The sequence below is a fragment of the Halichoeres trimaculatus genome, unplaced genomic scaffold, assembly GCF_033239565.1.
Source record: "Halichoeres trimaculatus isolate MK-OKI-2021-1 unplaced genomic scaffold, fHalTri1.1 fHalTri1_scaffold_24, whole genome shotgun sequence".
Lineage (NCBI taxonomy): Eukaryota > Metazoa > Chordata > Actinopteri > Labriformes > Labridae > Halichoeres > Halichoeres trimaculatus.
Genome location: NW_027437202.1, coordinates 7,383,209 through 7,406,422, shown reverse-complemented (window position 1 = coordinate 7,406,422; position 23,214 = coordinate 7,383,209). Strand labels below are relative to the sequence as shown.

The following is a 23,214-nucleotide window of genomic DNA, read 5'->3' as shown; positions in this document are numbered from 1 at the left end:
AGGCTGTAAACATCAGCGTGGATCACCATGAACACCAGAAAACCTGTCGCCTGCAGTCGACTCCAGGGAGAACAGGCTGCTGCTCGCCATGTGCTGCAGACACACACACAGAAACACACACAGAAACACACACACAGTTAAAGAACAATGGTTGGAGTGTGACAGGACCATGAGAGGCTGAAACACTCAGAGGGAGGAAAGTGGGTCAAACGGACCCTGAGAGAGAAGCAGAGAGCCAATCAACACCCATCTCCACTTCCTCTCATATGAAGATGGAGGGGGAGAAAGGAGGGAGGCATTTAGGAGGTGCAAAACCAGAACCCCATGAGAGAGTTTCATTTCAATTCAGATGGAGATCAAAATAAAGAGGGAGGGAGGCAGAAAAACAGACAGCGAGGGAAGAGGAGCGGCGACTGTCACAGGATCTGCTGATCAATAAGGAGAACAGACGGTTTCAATATCTGTTTACTGGATGTTAGTCTTTAATCATGATTAAACAGATTTCTTTAACCCTTTAGAGGCACATCGATCACATCTGTCCCGGAAATTAAAAACTCTTCTCAGTCACACACAGACGTAAAAACTGGTCCAAAAAATCCAGGCTGAGGAGGAGCAACACGGAGTCGTCGATAAAATGTTCACACCATCCAGAAAAATTCACATTTACATCACTTTGAATAAAAAACATTACAGTAATAAATCATCTGAAACACTTTGTTCTGGATTAATAATCTGAAGGGTTAATCTCTGAATCCAGTCTTTAAATATAGAAAACACTGTAATCTGCAGTGACACACCGTCACCACAGGGGGGCAGCAGCTGAAACGTAAGTGCTGTTTGTGAGCCACAGAAAATCCATCATGCAGTGCAGCCACACACCCAGTGACCCATAATCCTTTGCTGTGAAACACACCTGTTGGACGCGACGAGCACACAGACGGACGATCTGCGGAGAGAGATCAGTGTGTAAACAGGGAGGTCAAAGGTCAAGGTGTGCTGTGTGTGTCGTGTGGGGTTAAAGAAGATTTCATACATGTACAGGATATCAAAGAGGCTCCTTCACAATAAAAGCCTGTATAACTCAAGGTGCAACAGGAAGGGGATTTTAATCTGAAAGTTCGACTGGTTTCTCTGACTGTTTCGACCTGAGATGCATCTACGAGACCGTCAGGGGGCGGAGTCTGTCCTGTAGAAACATCACATCACTTCTCAAGAGTCACATCTTAAATCTTTGAACACAAACGCAAAAAAACACCACCAAATACTACACATCAGCTCTTTCTGCTCCACGCGTCTCTGTTTTTATTGCTCATCTAAAGTTTTTAATTCTCTAACGTAACTTTACGGCTCAGTAAAACTCTCCTTGTAAAGTTTTTGAAGTTCGGAGTCTGTCAGGGATGGATTTGACATCGTCGTCGTATAAAAACTCGAGAACGATGAATAAAAACAGAAAATATAAAATCATTTTAAAAAAAGAAAGAGTTTACAAATCTATTTATTAAAAAACACCGTCAGAGCAGAAAATCAAAACACACCAGGAAGAGTTAGAGTGTGTGTTTACTGTTAGAGCATTTGGCACAGACACCTGTAGTTTCTCTGCGAGTGTGTATGTGTGTTGTTGTGTCATTTGGCACCTTTAGTTTCAGGTGTTTTACGGGCTGTCCCTTTAAAAAGCGCAGATTAACCTGGGATTAAAAATATTCCACATGTAACGTGTGAGACTCGTGCGACCTGGATCAGGTTTGCTGCTCTGACTGACATCAGTTTATAAAAACAGAGCATGCATCTCTCCCACAAACACACACTGACACACACACACACGTTACACAGGAGTGTATATATATCTATAAAACCTGACAGAGGAGCCGAGCAGCACACACACACACACGCGCACACACACCGACTGCATATCCGCGGTAAAGCTTCAGAACAGGAAGCTAACAGATGAAGACGTCTGAGTAAAGACACGTCCATGAAGCACCACGTTAGGAGCGCTCCTCTTTCTCCTCCTGCGCTGCGAGCTGCTCCTCTGACAGAGACACGGCGAGATGATCGGGGAGGGCTGATGTTCGGGGTTCTTGGCATCAGAAGTTAAAAAGGAGCAGGTGGCCTGAGCACACCTGGTTCACCTGTCCAGTGGTCCTGTAACCCGTGGCAGCACGGATAAACTCTGAGCTCTAAGTCTTTAGATTTCTGTAAAAACATCTGGAAGCCACAGATTTCTCAGGATCTACACAGGAAGTGAAGTCACAAAGGCTTATTCCTATTGGTCGACCGCAGCGCCCCCTGCTGCCACACTGCAGACACCGTAACACCTCACACACACACACACACACATCGATCAGAGAGCGGCGGCTGGATTAGTCCCAGCGTCCGTCGCCCGCAAACAGCTGTGTGTCCCAGTAATCGTCCGCGTGTGTGTGTCTGTGGTGTGCGTGGTGCTTCCTGTGTGTGTTCGCAGGGGAGAGTGTGTGTCAGTCCATCTCCAGGTCCATGAGTTTGTTCCGTGAGCGCGGAGTGTGTGTGGTGTTTCTGCAGCAGCAGTGAGCGCACACCAGCCCCAGGACGAGGGAGAAGAGCCCGACACCTGCGGAGAGAGGAGAGAGTCAGAGAGTCAGAGTCAGGAACCTGGACCCAGATCCTGGACCTGGATGCAGAGCAGGAGGGTACGTTACCGACTGACGCCACGACGCCGTACAGCAGAGGCAACTTCAGAGAGTCCCACACTGTAAACAGACAGAGAGGTGAGACAGGTGAGTGTGTCCGACAGGTAGAAACACAGGTGTGTGTTTTTGAAGGGATCATCACCTGCAAACTTTACGGTGAGGAAGACTCTGGATGAGGTCAGCTCTGCAGCCTGAGTCCACGCCCCCGTGGAGGGCGACAGGTACCAGGGCGTGGCCACGCAGTGATACTCCCCACTGTCACTACACACACACACACACACACACACACACACACACACACACACACCAAGATTAGAACGTTCAACTGAGGCATGGCGGTGTCACACACACGTCACACTCTCACCTGTCCTGCGTGCCGTGGATGTTGAGCAGGTAAGTGTGTGTGTCTTTACGCTCGATTGAAACGTCGCTGGATGAATTTCTCGCGTCTTTCCTCACCACGCCGAAACGGTCCACGCTCGCCACCTGAGAGGTTATCTGACCGCCACGCAGGCGAGTGAAAAACCAACGCACCTCGTACGCCAAGTCATCTAGGAGACAGAAAACACACTTTAAACACACTTTTTCTTCATTTACAGTACTATACCTGTTTTTTTTACCCACAATCCTTCACTAAAACAGATACAGAGCGTATAACAGCATGCATGATGTCATACGTGTGCAGCATCATGTATGTGTGACATCATGTCTCAAACCTGTGTGCTGATTTTAACAGAGCGGAGTTAGTGTCGTCATTAAAAGTGAAGCTACAGCAGAGATATTTATAGACGCAGAGACTTCACTGAAGAAAACACACACACACACACACACACACACACACACACACACACACACACACACACACACGCTCAGAGTTTTCTATTGTAGTAGGAAGATAAAAAGCCAGATCTGGACATGTGATGAGGAAAAGAGGAAGATGACGAGCAGAGAAAGAGAAACAGGGAAATGTAATCTGTGCAGCGGGCGAGGCGGGCGAGCGAGATTATTACTTCCCAGAGAAAGGAGAGAGAGAGAGAGAGAGAGAGGAACTAGTCATTAGTGTGTCAGCGAGAGAGCGACTATTAGCGCTGCGCCTCCTCCACACAGCACAACGAGGAGTGTGAGTCACAGCGTGTCGTTAACACACGCAGACACACACGCAGGAGAACAACAACAAACAGACAGACGAAGATGCAGAGCCATGATGATGATGATGATGATGATGATGATGATGGAGAGAGGAATGAGGGAGTCTCATGAAGAGGAGAAAGATGAATCACTTCTCTTTCTCTCTCTCATGATCTTTGCTCAGATATTTTGTCAGAGCAGAGAGACGTTTGCACAGAGTTAGTTTGTTTGGTACGACTGTTCTGGGCTCCCTGTATGGAGACAGACCAGGGTCAAAATTCACAAATGCACATGGAAGGATTCACAAATCAAAAAAAAATAGTTTGTCATTTTTCAAACCTTGCTGCTTTTGTGTGTGGATTTTTGAAACTCCTCTTACATCCTTAGATCCACAAATGCATTTTTTTTTCATCAGGGAAAGTCTGTAGCCAATCAGATGTCTCCCTCCTTTTTCAGCCAATCACAGTGGCATAAGCTCGAGTGAATGTTTTAATGTTTTTTTTATACTTTATGGTGTCATATTGACACATTTTTCCCTTCCATTTTTTTTGTGCCCACCACCCAGACAGAATATAATACACACATAAACAACAGATACTCATAGGATCATAATGTCACATTAATGGATAAATAATGGAATTCCAAATTCATTGTAAATACTTGGCAGCAACTTTAAATATCCATCCTTAAATTGGGTTTACATTAAAAAACGTGTATTTCCATTATTTATGTATCGTTAAAACAGAGAATATCACAATAATAAAGGTAACAGATGAAAACTGTCTAAATATATAAACATTAAAATGAAAATAAATAAACAAATAAAACAAAATAAAAATAAAATCTAAACAAAATAAGAATGAATATATATCTAAACATTAAAATGAAAAAATATTAATAAATAAAATCAAAATATAAATAAAATTAAATTAAATATATATGTAAACATTAAGATGAAAAAAAAAATTATTTATAAATAAAATAAAAATAAATATAAATAAAATTAAATTTTATATATATATAAACATTAAAATGAAAAAAGAAATTAATAAAATCAAAAATCGAAACCTGATAACTTCTAAACAGCAGAGACAGAAAAAAATCCCTCACTGTACTGTTTGTGCCATTTTACAAATTTACGCAACTGTGATTGGCTGAAAAGGAGGGAGACATCTGATTGGCTACAGACTTTCCTGATATAAAAATATTTTACACATTTGCAAATCTGTTTACACATTTGTGGATGAATTTACACATGCACAAATTTTGCATTTGTGAATTTTGACACTTATCTGGCTCCATACCACTGCCTTTCCACTTACACACGTGTAACAGCAAAGCCTGATATAAAGTAAAGACATAGAGTCGAGTTCCTTCAAACACTGCCTCAAAGAGCTGAACATGTTTACCTGCTTGTGCTTTAATCCCTTTATCTCCCTCATTTTCTCACATCAGTTCGAGCTGCTGTGTGTGTATGTGTGTGTAAGTGTGTGTGTTTGTGTGTGTGACACCTCTGCGAATGATCAAAGGCACAGTGTGTGTTAATCTAAACCCAACTCCTCGTCTGAGCAGAGGAAGCAGACTCACTGTGAGACGCCATCTTTGTTTTCTTTGTTCCTGACAAAGCCAGGGTGTGTGTGTGTGAGGAAATATAAGTAAAGACACACACACACACACACACACACACACACACACACGTAAAGACAGCTGAGAGTGAGCTCTGGTTTTGTAATCTGGACGTCATCTTTCATGAGGAAAGTGAGGGGAGACAGACCCACACATGAACTCATGAACTCACACACTCCCCTCACCACTCAGAGATAAACTGCAGGCTCAGATGACACACACTCACACACACTTGCACACACACACACACACACACACTGAGGCAGTGGTCTGGTTTGACACAGTAAACAGTTTACATTTTTAAAGTCGGGAAAAGAAGCAGAACGACCGATCTGTGAGGGAGAGGAGGAAGATAGTGAGGATGATGATGGTGAGGATGAAGATCTTTAATAGAAACCGGCTCCTGTCTGAGCTCATAAAACCAAAATGGCCGTCAGTGGAAATGAAGCGGTCTGATTGGATTTCAGTGGATTAATCCCTGAGGAGACACACACACACACACACACACACACACACACACACACACACAGTTGCTAATCAAAGTGTGTGTGCCCGTGTGTGTGGTGTGTTTTTAATGAAACTGTGAGCTTCATAAAGCAGCTCTCTCTTTGTTTCTCTCAAAAATATTGTCAAAGCGAAACAAAACAAACGCCATCAACAGTAAACAGTAAACAACAAGAGCATCGTCTTCCTCAGAGAAGATCTTTGTGATTATCGAAGAAATGAAGTTTAAAAGTGTTAAACCGGACAAACTAACCCGAGAGTTTACTTTAAATCTGTTTCTGCTTCTGTTCTTACCCTGTGTGTGTGTGAGAGTGAGTGTGTGTGTGTGTGTGTGTGTGTGAGTGTGTGAGGAGTTAATGGAGTGAAGATGATGATGATGATGGCAGCGCTCTGCTGTTTTCAATTTACTCTAACTGTCTCCTCTTTATTCTCCTCTGTGTCTGAGTGTGTGTGTATACGAGTGTGTGGGCGCTCTAGTATAAACATTAGAAACACAGTGTGTGTGTGTGACAGTGTGTGTGTGTGGAGTCAGTGTGCTGTCACAGTGAAGATTAATCCTCAAAGTATCTGAATCAAAGCAGAAGATTTACCAGAGACAGACGGAAACGTGAGGACTGATCACTCAGGTGTTTAAAAACAAGAGAGCTTGACGACTCTTCCTCATTCCTTTACGGCTCTCCACTACTCTACAACTCCTCTTCATCACTGTACAACTCATCTTCAACACTCTTTGTTTCTTTCTATCGCGACAGCTCCTCAACATTACTCTACAACTCTTCTACATCACTCCACAATTGTGTCTCAACAGTCATCGACTCCTCCTTACAACACCACGGCTCCCACTCAACCATATGCAACTCCCCTTTTTGCTCAACGACTCTCCATCAGTCTACAACTCCTCCATGGCTCTGCAACTCGTCTCCACTGGTGTGCAACTCCTCCTCATCCTTCTACGACTCCTCTTCAACACTTTTCGACTCTTAGTTGTGCTACAACTCCTCTACATAACATACAACAACTCCTTTTTATCAGTCTTAAACTCTTGTTTGGCTCTACAACTCCTCTTCATAACTCTACACCCCCTCCTCAACAGTCTATGAATTTTTTAGTGTTTTGCGACTCCTTGTCATCACTTTTCGACTCCTCCTCATCCTTATACGACTCCTATTTGTTGTGCATCGACTCTACAACTCTTTTTTACTCTACCACTCATCCACATTACTTTTCGACCCTACATACAACTGTACGACTCTCCTTCACCACTTTACGACTCCACCTCATCACTGTACAACTCCTTTTTGTGCTACAACTCCCCTTTTTCACTTTAAAACCTCTCCATATAAGACCCCTCTTTTACTCAACTACTCCTCTTCATCACTTTACAACCCCTGCTCAACAGTCTACGACTCCTCTTTACCTCTGTACAACTCCTCCTCACCCTGCTATGACTCCTTTTTAGTATGTGTCGACTCTTTGTCTTCTACAACTCCTCTTCATCAGTCTATGACTTTTCCATTAGTCTATTACAAATCTTCTCCTTTCCCAAACTCCTCCCTAACAGTCTTCGACTCCTCTTTCACTCTACGACTCCTCAACATCTCACGACTCCTCTTTCTACCTCCCTTCCTCTCTCCTTTTAGAAAACTTAGCAGGTTGTTCCTGAGCTGCTATTCCTCCCCTTTTCTTCCTCATCCTCTTCCTCTCTCTTTAACAATCTGTTCTTCTCCCTCCATCTACTCCTCCTCCTCCTCTTCCTCTTCTCCCTCCATCTCTCCATACACTCTTCCTCCGCCTCGTTCTGTCTCTGCGGCCGACTAACGGAGCGTGAGATTGGCTAATTAACGGCTGCCTGTCGGCGCTGCAAAGACAGCTGGGTAATTTGGTGAGGGAGGAGGGGGGAGGAGGAGGAGGAGGTGGGGGGAGGGTGGTTGTGTTTCTCAGACAGTTATTTTAGAGGACAGGTGTTTTACCTGTCTGAGAGCAGACTGAGGTTTCCCTGAAAACACGGTCACCTGACCTCACCTGGAGGAAACACTCATGAACAGACATTGAATCAGAGTGTGTGTGTGTGTGTGTGTGTGTGTGTGTGTGTCACTGTACTCTCAGCAGAGACAGAACATTTCGCAGCGACTCCGACAAAGGAAGCGGAGTTCGAGAGCGAGCTGTGACAGATTCAGAGCTTCAAACACAGACACTGATGTTCCCCACATCTACACTGCTTAAAACACACACACACACACCACACAAACTCAAACACACACTCAGCAAAAACATACCAAACATTCCTGGGATGGAGAGGGTGTCTATGTGCACGCTGTGGCACGCTGACACACACAGGGTCAGAGCTACACACACACACATCAATGATCGGTGATGAAGGTGTGATTGAGGAGAGGGAGGAAGAGTTCAGAGTGTTGGGACAGGCTGAGACAGGTGAGGAATGCACACACACTGACACACACTGACACACATGCACAGTCATTTGTATGTACTGCACACACACCTTTGTTTACACACCTTCATAGAAACCTGTTTGCTAATCGTCCATAACTCACCTGTGTGGTGTGTTAAAGTGCACTCTGCCCTCACACACTGTGTTTATCATTTAAGCATTAATTCAAACACACTTTGAAGCTTTCCTGCAGTTCTCCAAACCCCCACTAGGGGCAGTCTAACCTCTAAAAATGATAAAGGGAATATTTAGAGTCCCAGTGGGCACGCTCTAACCTCCTTTCATTGTTAAAGACACACTCAGCTTCTTCGTCAGCTCTCACTGTTATCACCTGACTCACAGACAGGGGGCGCTATGTGTAATTTAATCACATAACCCTCCAGCTGTAAAGTGTGTGTGTCTTAAAGTGAGAAATCATTAGTCAGGGTGACAAAGTGGACACAACTCAGACTGTACATTAGTCACTGTTTACCTAACGACACTCACACACACACACACACACACACACACACAGACACACACACAGTGTGAAGGCAGATGAGTCAGAGGGAGAAGAAGACTCTAATGAAGAGGTTGCAGTGGATAGAAACAGTCTCAGTGTTCAGTTTGCTGCAAGTCCATACACACACACTCTCTGCACATAAAGTCTGGTAAAAAAAAATCAGAGTGATGACTCTCTGTGGTGTGAATAAAGCATCTCTGGCAGGATTTATTCAATAATTATATATTTATCAGCCGTCTGAGAGCGCAAACACACCAAACTCCATCCTGCTGCCTCAAACTGCTGCCAGGGAACATGTATAAATCATACATTCACACACTCACACATACCCGCAGGAGCTCTGCTGGAGTGTGTTTTATCTTATAGGAAACACATGTTAAACAGCACAGGGAGAGGAGGAGGAGGAGGAGAAAGAGAGGGAGACAGAGGGGAGGAGAGGGGGAGGGTGCTGACAGATGGAGAGAGGGAGGAGGTGATGGAGCCATGTGATGAAGACAGAGAGAGAGGAGGATGGATGTTTCGCTTGGAGAAGAAGAGGAATCTGGAAATCAGATAACAGAGACGTGGGGGGAGATAAAATCTGCTCGTATCTACTGAAAACTTAACGTATGTGCAAGAAAAAAGGAGGCTGTTACGTAAATAACTGAATTATTAAGTCTCCAGTCTCCAAAGAGCATCATGTTGAATTAAGCTGCAGTTCCCTGAGCGTCCACTAGGGTGTGTCTGAAGATGTGAGTCAGCCCCCAAAGAGCAGAAATTACAACAGGTCCCTCAGTGCATCTTAAAACTGAGTTTTTGTGTGTGTGTGTGTGTGTGTGTGTACCAGTCTTGGGTGATGATCCAGACACGCTCAGTGAACACTCCATCTTGGCCGTCTCCCAGGGATACACGGTGCTGGCGTCTGATTGGATGGCGATGGAGAAGGAGGGGCCTGGAACATGATAGGTGAGAGGATGAGTGTTTAAGACGTGTTTAAGAGTTTATGTGTGTGTGTTTTAAACAAAGCTCATCTTTGATTCGATGTTTTTATTCTGTTTGAGTCTGATCAGCAGAAAACTGAAGGAATCTTTAAAAACAACACGTTCAGGATGATTTCTCATAACCTAAATCAGACAGGCTGAGTTATAATCTGCTCAGATCTTAATCTGATCTCTCAAACCGTCCTCTAACTCCGTCTTTCTGCAGCCAACAGACGACAGGTTTCACACCTCGGAAAGAAATCAGCTCTGAATTATTCATCAGGCAACAAGCTGCTGTCGTTATAGAAGATCTCTGAGACACCACGACACGCCTCAAACACTAAACACACACATTCACACACACACACAGTTCACAGGACTTCCGTCTCCAGAGGCGAGCATGCAGGCAAACTGCTCAGCTAGAAGCTATGTGTGTGTGTGTGTGTGAGTGCACTGTGTGGGGTCATCTCTGAATGTTGGGCTCGGATACACACGCTTGAACACTCGAGCAATCACACACACTCAGAGGCAGCGGTGCACATCAGTGATTGGCTGAAGGGCTTTACTTTAGAGATGGGGAGCACTAATGATTGTTTCATTTGTCCTCTCTCTCTCCACATATATATTTATAGGAATGAGCAGTGTGTGTCATTGTCTGTGTGTGTGTGTGTGTGTGTGTGGCAGTGTGTTTTCACCAACTTCACATCCTGCTCAGCTGCAGTTTTCTGACCTTTTTTCTGTCTCCTCCCTTCTTCCCTAAATCTTTCCTCGCCTCCTTCCCTTCTCCCTCTCCTCAGTCCACTTCACCTCCTCCACTCCCTGTCGCCTCCCTCCTTCCTCTCCTCTTCCTCCCCCCCTCTCAGATCAAAGACAGTAAAGTAGGCCAGTGTGTGTTAGTGTGTGTGTTAGTGTGGGCGGCAGAGGGCTTAAGGTGTGAGAGTGTGTGTTTTTATATTTACACATTATTAGTGACTGAGCTGGTTATCATTATCACTGTGTGAAGGAGTGTGTGTGTGTGTGTGTGGACATGTAGAGAACAAAGCTGCTTACATATTTCTATTAATAGCCGTTACTCCAGCATCGCTCACATTCAAACAGAAGAAAGAAAAGCTTCCTGAACTACATTACCCATCAGCCACTGCAGGTCCCTTTATTAAGCTCTAACTAAAAAATACAGAAGAAGAATTTTAACGTCGCCCACCGTTCTCCTGGAAGTCGATCCTGATCTTGTTGGACTCTGCGCTAGTGGCTTTGGTCCAAGTCTGACCCGGCTGTTGTTTGGTCCACGCTGTGATGTCACACCAGTAGTAGCCTCGGTCAGACAGCTGGACCCCCGCCAGCCGGAACCTGAACTCTCCTGGACCAGACTTGGTCAGAACCAGGCTGTCCCTGTGTGGATGGAAGGAGGAAGGAAGAAGGAGGGGTGAGTACATTCAACTTCCTTTGATTCAAAATCAATAATGATGTCACAAGTGGTCATGTGACCTCCTGTTAGGGTCAGTCGCTCCCCCGTGCTGCATCACGCTGTCCGGACTCAGGGTCATGATGGTCCTCACGTTGCCTTGCAGGCTGTCCTGTGATTGGATGAGCACAGAGTAGCCCGCCTCCCCGAGGTTCTCAGTGGCCACCGTGCAGCTCATCTCGAAGGTAGCTCCGCCCACTGACGCCTCACGGACCTGCTTCGCCACTGCGTTCAGAGTCGGCCCTGCAAGGAGCATCAATCAGTGTCAGGGCGGGAGGCAGGAAACCCCCGAAAGAAAGAGGTCTCACACACACACACACACACACTCACACACACACTCACACAACCCGGGAGTAATGTGGTTACATCATCCCTCAATTAGCTAAATTGAGGGCAAAAACTTCAGCGTGTCAGACAGAGATAAAGAGGATGAGTGTGTGTGTGTGTGTGTGTGTGAGTGTGTGTGTGTAGAGTCAGACTGTGGATCTGTTGTTATTTTGGAGGAGTTTTCTGTGAAGTCTGATGATGATCGTTGGAGTCAGAGCTCAGCAGCATCGTTACTGCAAGTGTGTTTTCTTACGTTTGGCGTCCCAGCGTACGGTCAGCGCTGAGCTCCTGAACTCAGAGCTCTGGATCAGGTCTCCCTGGCCCTCCAGAGTCCATGCTGACACGGAGCACACGTACTGACCCATGTCCTTCTCCTGCACACACAAACACACACAGGGTGACGAATATGATCAACAACCGAAGGGTGAGAAAACGTCTGAAGTTACACACCTGCGTCTGGAGGACTCTCAGGGTGAAGGTGTTGGGCTGGATCCGGCTCAGACTCAGCGCTCCACTCTTCATCCTGTCTGTGTACAGCTGCCCAGGTATCAGGTTCCCTTTAGCATCCAGGGAGCCAATGGGAACAGAGGTGGGCGGGTCATCAGCCTCACCTGCAGGAGGACGACGTTATAAGAACAGTGTCTGGGTGTTTGTTTACGTTCTTCAAATAAAGATTTTCAACACACCTGGCAGCGGCGTGTGCTCCCATGTGACCGCCAACCGGCCTCCAGGGGGGAGATGGGTAATGTTGGTCACATGACACGCCATCTCTGTGGGGTCTGCTGTCATCTGGGGGGTCAGGACAGGGTCAAGGGTCAAACTGAAGCTGGGTTCTGCGAAAACGGAGGAGAAAAAATTTAATCTCAGGTAAAAAAAAACAAAACAAGAACTCAAAAATAAACCTGTGTGTGTGTGTGGGAGAGTGTGTGTGTGGTGCTCTCTCAGTCGGAACTCCAGATTGCACCTTTACGCCTCACTGAGCAGAAACACACACAAAAACCCACACCTGTTTACCTGTGACATGTCACACACACACACTCACACACGCGCACAGGCACAAACTATAAATACATATCAGTGTTTTCTGTGTGTTTGGCAGGGATGTGATGTCATTTGGACGTCACGCACACACTGACTCACGCGCTGTCACCATCTGCTGTTTAACGCACACACACACACACATACACACACACAATTTGATGGATGTGTGTGAAATCACTCCTCTAATTACTCGCTGCTATCTCCCTCTGAATGTTTCTGACATGCAGAATTCTGTAATGATGATCAAAACACACACACACACACACAAGTTACATGACAATAGGAAAGTGTGAGGAGAAACTAAAGCAAGAGTGTGTGTGTGAGTGTGTTTAAGTGTGTGTGGCTCCAGGAGAAAGAGGAGCAGAAAATAGGTCAATGTCAAAAAACACAACAAGAAGCTTTTTATCTGCAGCCTCCATGTGTTCATACACACACTGACAGAAAGAGTGTGTGTATGAGTGTATGAACACACACACACACATACACACACTCAAAAGTGGTTGTGAGGGGGATCAAACTTGACAAACTCTGCTTCAAACATCTCAAACTTTAAGTTTTCTCGGCAGAGAACGTGATCACACACACGCAGCGTGCGACGGATCTGACTGTGACTGCTCTGACACACACACTCACACACACTCTGAACACACTGTGGGTCAGAGGTTAGAGCTGAAACAACATGTAATCTGAAAGCTTTGTGTGCAGTGAGATTACAGCCATCTGTGTCTTAACACATACACACACACACACACACACACACACACACACTTGGATCTTCTTGGGCTTCAACTGTAAACACATGATGCTACGTGCTAAATGCTAAAAGCTCTGCAGATGTAAGGTAAATAAGAGCCCTGCAGCTCCTTCTGTGTATGTGTGAGAGTATGTGTGTGAGTGTGTGTGTGTGTGATATATGAAGGCTGAATTATAAATAGCCCCGTTTGTGTGAGTCAGAGTGAAAACAAGCCAACATGGAGACTGAGGGACAAATCTGTCCAACAAGACGAAGACGCAGCAACATGCTAGGAGCAGAGAAGAGCAGAGCTACACACACACACATAAGCACACACACACACACCACGTCTACCCCGCTAACTGACTCAGCCTCATAAAACCAGAGGACATGAGCGCTTTAGCCTGTTAGCTTCTCCTGAGTCCAGACCAGTCTCTGAGTGACACTGAAACAAGTCCAGCTGGCACCAAAACACACACACACACTCACACACATGGGTTAAGAGTGGCCGAGGGTGAACCTCTTTAAAACTGTGTGTGTTTGTGTGTGTGTGTGTCTCTGTTCCTGCCTTGAAGAACTCCACAACAACTTTTTTCTCGACTGTTTGTGCTTCCTGCTGGGCTCTGCTGGTAGCAAAGCATCGTGGGAAGAGCGGGCAGCCTCAAGGCCGCACATCAATACAATAGAAGCTGACACACACACATACACACACACACACACACAGCTCATGAAGCTCATACTGGCGTCGAAGGAGGATGAAATATGTGAGCTATAGTCAATTTGAGGAGTGTATGTGTGTGTGTGTGTGTGTGTGTGTGTGTGTGTGAGTGTGTGTCCCACATACTGAGAGGATGAGGCCGTTCTCACTGTGGAACTCCTACAGTTTCGCCTGGGGATACACATTCCTTCACACACACACTCACACACACAAAGACAGTATTTGAAGCTTTTAGTCTCTGGTGAAAGACTTCGACAAACCTACTTTCACTCACACACACACTTAGAAACACACACACACACACTGGGCAGCACTCATGCTACCAGTCTCTGAGCATCATGTCTCTGTGTCCTGATCTCTGGGATCGATTAATCAGCCTGTGATTGGGGCCATTATCAGGGGTTGATTAATCAAGAACATTTTTTGTAGTCCTGTTGTTGTTTTTGGTTCCAGGAACATTTTGTCTCAGTGTGTGTGAAAACAGAGCGGAGGAAACCGTTGGACAGGAAGTGACTGCGAACACAAGGACAGGAAGTGACGGAAAGTCACCAACATAAAGCTCAGAGATGCAGAAAGGTGGTAAAAAAGTCTGTCAGTCAAACAGCTGCGACCTTTGACCCTGTTACACTTGATTTAAGATTCTTCCTGTTTCACAGCCAATCAAAAACAAGAAGGGGCGGGGCTTCTGAGATCCAAATTGTGGACAGTAATAGTGAAGGAAAAACTGTGATTCCTCGACTTTAAAAATGAATCCAAATCAAACAGAAGAAAGAAACAGGTCTCAGAGTTGAGAAGTATTTCCTGTTTCTCTTCTTTCAAATTAAAATACTTTAAGAATAAAAAAAAGGAGGGAATAAAAGTTAACATAAAAAAATAAAAACTACACCCAGGGATCAAAACGCGGTCAGATAATCTCCCCTCCCTGGATTACAGCCAGCTCTCACTGAACTCTGAGCCAATACAAGAGCTGGCACTTCCTGCGAGTCCCCGCAGCAATAAGAGTCCCGTTTGTGAGTGAGAGCCGTTATATAACAAGGGGTTTATTAATTCATCAAAGTCCAGATCATTCACTCACACAGACACCGACACAGATCATCAACACAGCAAAAAATCCACAACACAGCACATTTAAAACTACAGCCAGACTCCATCTGGATTATTGGATCAGCAGAGTTTAAACACTTAAAGTGAGAGCAGGTCAGACTGCTAATCAGACACAAACAGATTATCAGATTATCAAAGACCCTGCAGCACAGAGACGTGATCTCAGGTTCAAAGAGCCAAGGGAGGGACCGACAGACGGACGCAGAGACCTCCCACCACGTCACACTGATCGCTGAGTCGACTGTGTTTGACAGCTCTGCTCTTTGGAGGCTTCACCAGACATACACACACACACACACACACACACACACACACACACACACACACACACACACACACACACACACACACACACAGAGCAGAGCCAGAGTTAGGACAGGCATTACTAATCAATCGTCCTCGCAGCACGCGTCGACAGACCGAGCAGGGGATTACGGAGTTTCTCTTTGAGATTCAGATTCTGCCGTGACACCGCCGCTCTGTTACACATCAACACTTCAGGAAAACCACAGAAGAAGAAGGGCGACACGTCTGCTTCTACACTTTCTAAAGCGTTTCTCAACTTTACACGACTCCAGCTCCGTCCTCAGAGAGCGTTTTATCAGCACCAGGGATTAGGAACATACAAGGATGCAGCAGCGGGAGAAGAAGCTCAAGGAAGCAGGAAGATGACATCATGTGGTTAAACAGACGTTAAAATAATAAACATGAGATTAAAGATTCAAGTCAGACTCACTGATGGTCGCCACCTTCACCGCCACCGTGCTCGATGTCTTCTCCGCCGCCATATGCCACCTCCCGCCCCCTCCGGAGCTCCTCCCTCCTTTCTCCACGAAGGCCCTGACCCTGCAGGTGTACGCTCCCCCGTCCTCCCCGCTCACCGCCCTCACCTCCAGCCTGTACTCCCCAGCTCCGGTCCGCTCCAGGCTCACCTTCCCCCTCCTCCCCTGAGCCCCTCCTGAGGAGGAGGACGACGGGGAAGACGAGTTGGAGACGACCACGCCGCTGCGCTCCATGGTGATGATGTCACGTCCGTCTAGGAGCCAGGTGACCTCCAGAGCCAGGGCGGGAAGGTTGTCGGCGGAGACGGAGCAGAGGAGGGTGAGGGCGTTTCCGGGGATGAGGAGCAGAGGGGAGGAGGGGGAGAGCTTCACGCTGAGGGACTGACCTGAGGAGACAGAGAGCGTCAGGTGAGAAAAACCGTCCCTCTTTCTGTGTTTGTCTCAAACACAGCTCAGATTTCAGTCCGTCTCCAGGAACAACCACTCTGTGGACGGAGTCTGGTGTGGGACAAAAGACACAAAGCTGCTCTGTTTGACTTCAACCATCCTCTTTACCCAGAGCGGCGAGTCAATATGAAGAGACACAAAGAGACAGAGAGGAGGAGGAGGAGGAAGACAGGGTCACAGGTCGAGGGAAAGACAGACAGAGAACAGAGAGACGGAGACCTCTCCCACGTCCTCCCCTCCTCTCCTCTTCTTCTTCTCTGCTTTTTTCGTCTCTGCTCAGAAACATCAAACCCAGCAGCTACACGCTAACACACGCTTACACACGCTCACCTGTCGGAGTCACGGACACCGTCCCCATCTCCTTCTTACTCTCCACGATCTTCACCCAGCGTCCTCCCTCCTCGTGCGTCCACTCCGTCCCGTTGCACTCATAAATCCCATCATCTGACGTCGTTACCCTGGTAACCACCAGCTCAAACACACCATTCCTCCCTGGAACCAATCGGATCCCTCCGTCAGCGTACCTCCGGGCGAACTTTGACCCCACTGCCACTTCCCCCTGAGGTCCAAACACCAGGATGTCCTCAGAGGACGTCCCCTTCTTCACCGACCAGGTGACGGACAGGTAAGTGGGCTGGGTCATCTCCCGGGTCACGTTACAGGTCAGCGTGATGTCACTGCCTTCTGGGACGACAGGGGGCGGAGCCTGAGGGGAGACTTTCAAGGTGTTTGGGATGACTGTAGGTGGAGACAGAGACAGAAAGACATTATTAAACGTGATTTATCAGAACTTCATGTCAGGGAACATTCTCCGCCTGCTTCCTCGTTTCAGCTTCATCCTAAATTATAGATCATCAGAGACGAGCTGCTCGCAAGAAAACCACAAAAAAAAAAGAAATCATGCAGAAGAACAAAGAAAGAAGAGCCGAGCCAAAATCTGAGGGATTAAATATTCAGATTGAACCTTTAAACTCCTCCAAATGTGTGTGTGTGTGTGTGACACATGATGTAGGTCAACCTGCAGGTAAACCGTTGCACAAACACACCGCTCCACGTAAAACAGTTAACGATTAATCTGAGAGTCTGTGTGTGTGTGTGTGTGTGTGTGTGTGTGTGTGTGTGTGTGTGGGAGGGACACACCCTGGGTTTTGTTGGTACAGGTGTGTGACGTGCCCAGGTGACTCTCTCTTTCTGTTCTGATCTGATCAGGAAACTCTGAGCAGGTTTTTACCCAACCTGTCTGTTTCCTCTCGTCATGACTCGTGACTAAAATATGCTGAGTCACTGAGAGAGGAAATTAAAAATGGATTTCCTGCTGCGAAGGTTCTGCGCTACAGAAAAAGGAGGAGAAGAAGAAGAAGGAGGAAAGCTGTGACTGATGTGTTTGTGCAGCACACACACGGGGGGTTAATGATCTCTGCTGCTGCTGCTGCTGTTTTTAAAATGGCTGCAGAAACAGGAAGTGATCGTTAAGAGTGTCAAAATAAAGTGAGGTCTGTTATTCAATCACTGATCTCTTTGGAAACACCTCGGCTCTGAACGGGCTCCAGTTTCTCCCAGAATACCTCACATGAAAGGACTTTCTCTGCTCTCGTCGTGTTTAAAGCGAGTCCAGGAGGCAGCAGATGGTTGGACGCGTTCAGGTCCAGTGGGAGAAACGAGTTTCTAAACGTTCAGAGGGAGAAAGTGTTACCTCGATGGGAGACGGGGGATAAAACTTTATAATGGAGATAAAAGATGGCAGGTTTTATGTGTTGGGAAAGATGTGAATAATAAAAAATCTTGGTTCAGATTTCTCCACATGTATTTATCCAACACAAAGCGGCAGCTCTGCTTCAACAAAGAGAAACACAACGGGCTGTGAAATATTCAGAGCAGCCCCTCCAAGATCCTCTGACAGCGACACATCACTCAGACGGGCTGTGAAGTTCACAACGCAGCCTCTTAGAGGAGGATGTGATGGTTTTCTGAGGCAGGAAGTGACCATTTATGGTGGAGAGGGCGGAGCTAAAGAGGTGAGATGCTAATAGCTGAGCAGGAAATGACCATATTTGGATCGGATAAGAACAGGACAGGTGACAGGAAAGTTTAAGGGTTAAATTCATCTTACTGGACTCACTGCAAAGCATGAAGAGTGTGTGTGTGTGTGTATGAATGTGTGTGTGTGTGATAATGAAGGCAGCACCAATAATCTGTGTTTTGCTCCATCAATTAAAATCAGCCTGAAAGAGTTTCAAACCCTCAGCGACCTGAACTTCACAGCTGCTTACATAACCACAGTGTGTGTGTGTGTGTGTGTGTTGGGATGTAAGTGTGTGTAATCTCCTCATCTCTGACACAAACAGCCTTCAAACAGAACAAACACTGCTACATATGCTGCAGACAAACAGTGCTGCTGGTGAACGCAGCTCTAAATTTAACGAGTCGTCTGGGGACGAGGAGCTCTGCGTTCACACACACACACACTCACACTCACCTGTACCTCTGTGTGACACCTTTAACCCTGTGTGTGAGTTACATTAGCAGTCAAACTAACAGCAGTAAAGCAGGGCATGTGTGTGTGGATGTGTGTGTGTGTGTGAGGGCAGCATTAGGCTCATTAAACTGAAATAAAAATGCTGATGGTGTCGTTTAGTTTCTGTGTCAGAAAATGATCCAGAAATGTTCACAGGGATAAAAACAGAGCAGCAAGGGAGGACTGCATGCACACACACACACAACCTGACAGATTGCAAACACACCCAGAATAAAATCTATGTTTTGAAGGTTTAATCTCTAATTTGAGGCTGATTTTCTGACGGAGAGGACGTAAAGTCAGGTGTTCAGAGATCTGCAGCTCCGCAGAACAAAGCTAAATACAGAAACACAGAGTCCTCCCACAGATTAATGAAGACTTACACCGATTATTACCGACATGCTGGTGACTCATTATGGAGCGTTTGATCCTGGAGACCATTCATCTGACAGCAGCCAACAACTCCCACCTCACATCTGCCCCAAGCATCCCAGCGTCGTAGCGTCACATCGCCGGCGTCACTTTACCTCGACTTAAACGTGCTGCAGCCTGAGCGCTGACAGCACAAAGTCAGAAATCACAGACGAGGAGCTGTGTTCTGTAAACACTCTGAGCTCTCTAACAATGAGAGTTTGTTTTTTACATCCTCTAAAAACAGCATCATGGAAGAATAATCTGCAGACGCCCACTCCTTGTTTTTCTCTTTAAAGTATTAAAAGAAATAAAAAAAGTGATGAAACAAATCTTAAACTCTTAAAGAACTCTTACCGATGAGCTGGACGTGCTCCTCGTAGTTCCCGCTGATCACAGAGTCCGTGCTCGGCGTCATGCAGAGGTAGAAGCCAGCATCCGACGCCTTGACCTCCGCGACCTTTAGCTCCACCTCGTTGTCCTGCAGACGCACCACAGAGATGTCTCCAGACGCCACGCGCTTGCTCAGGGATGGGTCAGAGTACGCAGCATCAAACGTGGAGATGATCTTTGTCTTCTTGCTGCTTCCCTCCTGGAAAATCATCCACTCAAAGTCCTGCAGGAGAGAAACAGAGGCGGGATCACAAACTGCTGAGACCAAAGGGTCTGGAGGGTCTGAGGAGGACTCACCTGCTCTCTGGGTCCTCCATACTCTCTGACGTCACACCTGATGGAGACAGGCTGACCCTCCACCCGGATCAACGGACCAGGAGACACCTTCACCACCCGGGCCCAGCCCCCACCTGCAGGGACACACACACCAGCTGAGTTTTCCCACTCTGACACTGACAGCGAACGTCACACAGATTCCAGGCCTGCCTCAACTCGTGCACAGTGAGCCCATGATGATGGTGTTCAGACCTGCTCTGTGAGTGTGTGAGCGTGTGTGTGTGTGTGTGTGAGGTTTCAGGCCCAGTTCAGGTCAGACCAGGTGTTCGCCCCTCGCTCTGTACTTCCTGTTGACATTCCTGCGCTGACCTCTGACCTGAGATCAGCTGACAGAGGGAGGAGAATAATAAACAGCAGCTGATCTCAGCGAGCGTTCAGAGAGAAACCAAACCTCTGTCCTCATCCTGACCACAAGCTGCTCCTCTGGGTCCACAAACACATCTCACGTTTACTTCTCATCGTCCAATAGGATGCAGCAGTGGGCGGGGCTTCTAAGCAGGTGTTTACCAGGACACGACACACCAACAGGTTCCTGTTTTACTCAGCAGCCTGAAGGAGAATCAGAGCTGGACTCAGATTTTTGGAGACTTAATTTAGGACCTGAGGATCTGTTTGTTTCCTAGCAACAATAAAAAAGACAGCAGATCTTTTTTTAAGTCTTCAATAAAAATCAGGAGGAGCGAGAAATCTGATCAGACCTCTGACCGCTCGCTGAACACCTCGCAACAAAGAGGAACTAAAAGAAGGTCCTCCTCCTCCTCCTCCTGACAGAGATCATCCTGGATCAGCTCTAAACAGAGACCAGCACAAAGTCCTGCAGCATCCTTTAACTTTAAGGAGTGAAACACATCTGCAGGACCTTTTGTGCACGTCAGACGTCTTTAACAACAACCTCCTCTCTGAAGTCTGCACTGTTTTCTGCAAAAGTGAAGTCCAGGAAAGTTCCTGCTGCTGCATCAAAAACGTCCATATTATACATTCTGTGTGTGTGAGTGTGTGTGTCTGTGTGTGTGTGTGTGTGTGTGACAGCTGATTCATCTTTAAAATAAGACAGAGAAACAAAGTGCTGACGCCTGTTTTCACTCTCTGAATAGAAACTGCTGTCCAAGCAGACTTTCAGAATCAGGACCAGGATCTGCAGGAGACACATCGCGGTCTGATCCAGAACTGGACGGTTTAATCAGTTATTTCATCACCATCTGTTGTGCTCACTTTAAATTTCATCACTTTATCCAGTCATCATCCACCGTCTGGACTTTTCTGACCTTCAGGGAACACTCTTAAAAACAACTTTATTTAAAAAAAACAATAACAGAGGAAGCATAATCAGAAACCTGAGCTGTACTCGTGCGTGCAAACTTCCTGAAACTTTCAGGTTGAGCTGCAGAAACAATGAGGAGAAGTGACTGATGCATCTTCTTCCTCTGCAAAAAAACAAAGTGACCACAGAGACCTTTAAACAAGAGCAATATGGGAAATTAACTGAGCAGCGTCATGCGTCTGCAGACTGATTCATACCAGCACGCGGGGAGGGCGCTGAGTGTGTGTGGTCAGAGAAGCGCATGTGTGTGTGAGACTGCACAGAGCAGGGAACACCTGAGGTCACTGAGCAGGTAAAAAAACATCTGTTACCTGTTTGAGCTCAGCTAGTGATCCATAAACAGACAGAGAGAGGGGGGAGTGTACTGTACACACACACACACACACTCACACAGAGGGAGGGGGAGCTACAGAAACACTCCACAGGAGAGCTGGCGACATTTGATCATCTTACACTGCACTAATTTAAGCCAAGTTCCCCTCTCTGTCTCCCACACACACGTACAAACGGTTGGACATATGGCACCCTCCCCGTGCAGCCTGGTTTGGCCCTGAGCTGGGCCGGTGTTGGGCTCCAGGTTTGAGGATGACTAAGCACTGACTGGTTGTTCGGAGAACCAGGCTCATCATGATAATATCCCGGGCTGACCTGAGGGTGGGGGGGCTAATGGGACCCTGTCAGAGTGGGTTAGTTCAGGCTGGCCTCAGGGAGGAGGAGTGCACACACACACACACACACACTGAAGTGGGACTTCATCACATTAATCTCAACAACTATTCTGTATAAAATCATCCTCACACACTCACAGATCAGTGACTCATTCCAGTTTCAACACACTGATTAAAATCTGCCCAGAGCCTGAGGTGAAGTTCCCCCTGAGGGCAACACAACCGTGCCAAACTCCGTTTAACAACACAGCATTTTCACATTTTCTGCCTGTCCCTGCATGCACACGTCTATGAGGAAGTGCCTTATTTATTTCTTTCATTTTCTCTGACTCACCCTACAATTCGGCATTATATAAGAAACCAGAGCACACTTCTTTTTCACTTAAAACACAACTTCTTGAATCTTCCCTGCAGATTCCTCTTCATTAAACCCCACATTAGGCTTCAGGGGGGATCAGTTGAAAGGATCGGTGTGTTTCATAATAAAAGGATAGAAGATGTGTTGTATATGCGCCGAATTTTCTAGAAGATGTCAAAGATGATGAGAAATAGTGTAAGGTGTCTTTTAAAGGTGTGTAAGTGAGCGAACAAGCAGGTAAAGGTGAAATTGGATGTTTTCCAGACGGGGTTCCTGACCGGGCTGCCCTCGCTGGAGGACGCAGACATGCATCTGAGTTAATTATCTATCAGGAGTGGATCTGAGGATCGGTTCTTACCGAGCATGAAGACGGTGAAGAGGAGAGCGGGGAGACAGTCCATCTTTGTCCGCTTTTCCTGCACTCTCTGCGGGTTAAACCTCCAACGTCCCCCGGGCTTCTTTGTCCTGTAGCGGGCTAACAGCGGAGCTCTCCCGCCGGTCAGTCCAAGAAAACTCTCTGAGGTCTGATCCCCGCACACACCCCACACACACACACTCACTCACACACACACTCACTCTCTCACACACCCCGCACACCGGGCGGAGCCGCGCAGCAAACCGAGACACTCTCACTAACACACACTAACACACACACACACACTGCAGGTCCAAATCCAATAAACCGGAGCGTGTTACCCCGTTTACACGCACTGTCACTGACACTGAACCGGTTTCATGTGTGTGTGAGTGTGTGTGTGGGA

At 46.7% G+C, this 23,214-nt stretch overlaps 1 protein-coding gene across 1 annotated transcript; it reads right to left on the bottom strand.

Moving 5' to 3' along the window:
* Nucleotides 1–458: 458 nt before the first annotated feature.
* Nucleotides 459–23,214, bottom strand: ptgfrnb (prostaglandin F2 receptor inhibitor b). The gene is made up of 15 exons (XM_074664343.1): nucleotides 22,812–23,214; nucleotides 20,068–20,180; nucleotides 19,735–19,993; nucleotides 16,782–17,189; nucleotides 15,959–16,390; nucleotides 12,313–12,459; nucleotides 12,077–12,237; nucleotides 11,880–12,000; nucleotides 11,323–11,542; nucleotides 11,039–11,226; nucleotides 9,702–9,809; nucleotides 3,031–3,217; nucleotides 2,809–2,927; nucleotides 2,676–2,726; nucleotides 459–2,587 (listed from the first exon to the last, which is right to left on the bottom strand). The coding sequence occupies exons 1-15, from the start codon at nucleotides 22,852–22,854 to the stop codon at nucleotides 2,475–2,477; spliced, it is 2,670 nt and encodes an 889-aa protein (XP_074520444.1). The 5' UTR covers nucleotides 22,855–23,214; the 3' UTR covers nucleotides 459–2,474.

What these genes read in the sequence shown, in the direction of transcription:
- ptgfrnb (XM_074664343.1), bottom strand. Translation starts at nt 22,854, where the DNA reads ATGGACTGTCTCCCCGCTCTCCTCTTCACCGTCTTCATGCTCG. An exon ending in CCTCACCGTAAAGTTTGCAG is followed by an intron (nt 2,727 to 2,808) that starts GTGATGATCCCT and finishes GTCTGTTTACAG; the next exon opens with TGTGGGACTCTCTGAAGTTG. An exon ending in CGGCGTCGTGGCGTCAGTCG is followed by an intron (nt 2,588 to 2,675) that starts GTAACGTACCCT and finishes CTCTCTCCGCAG; the next exon opens with GTGTCGGGCTCTTCTCCCTC.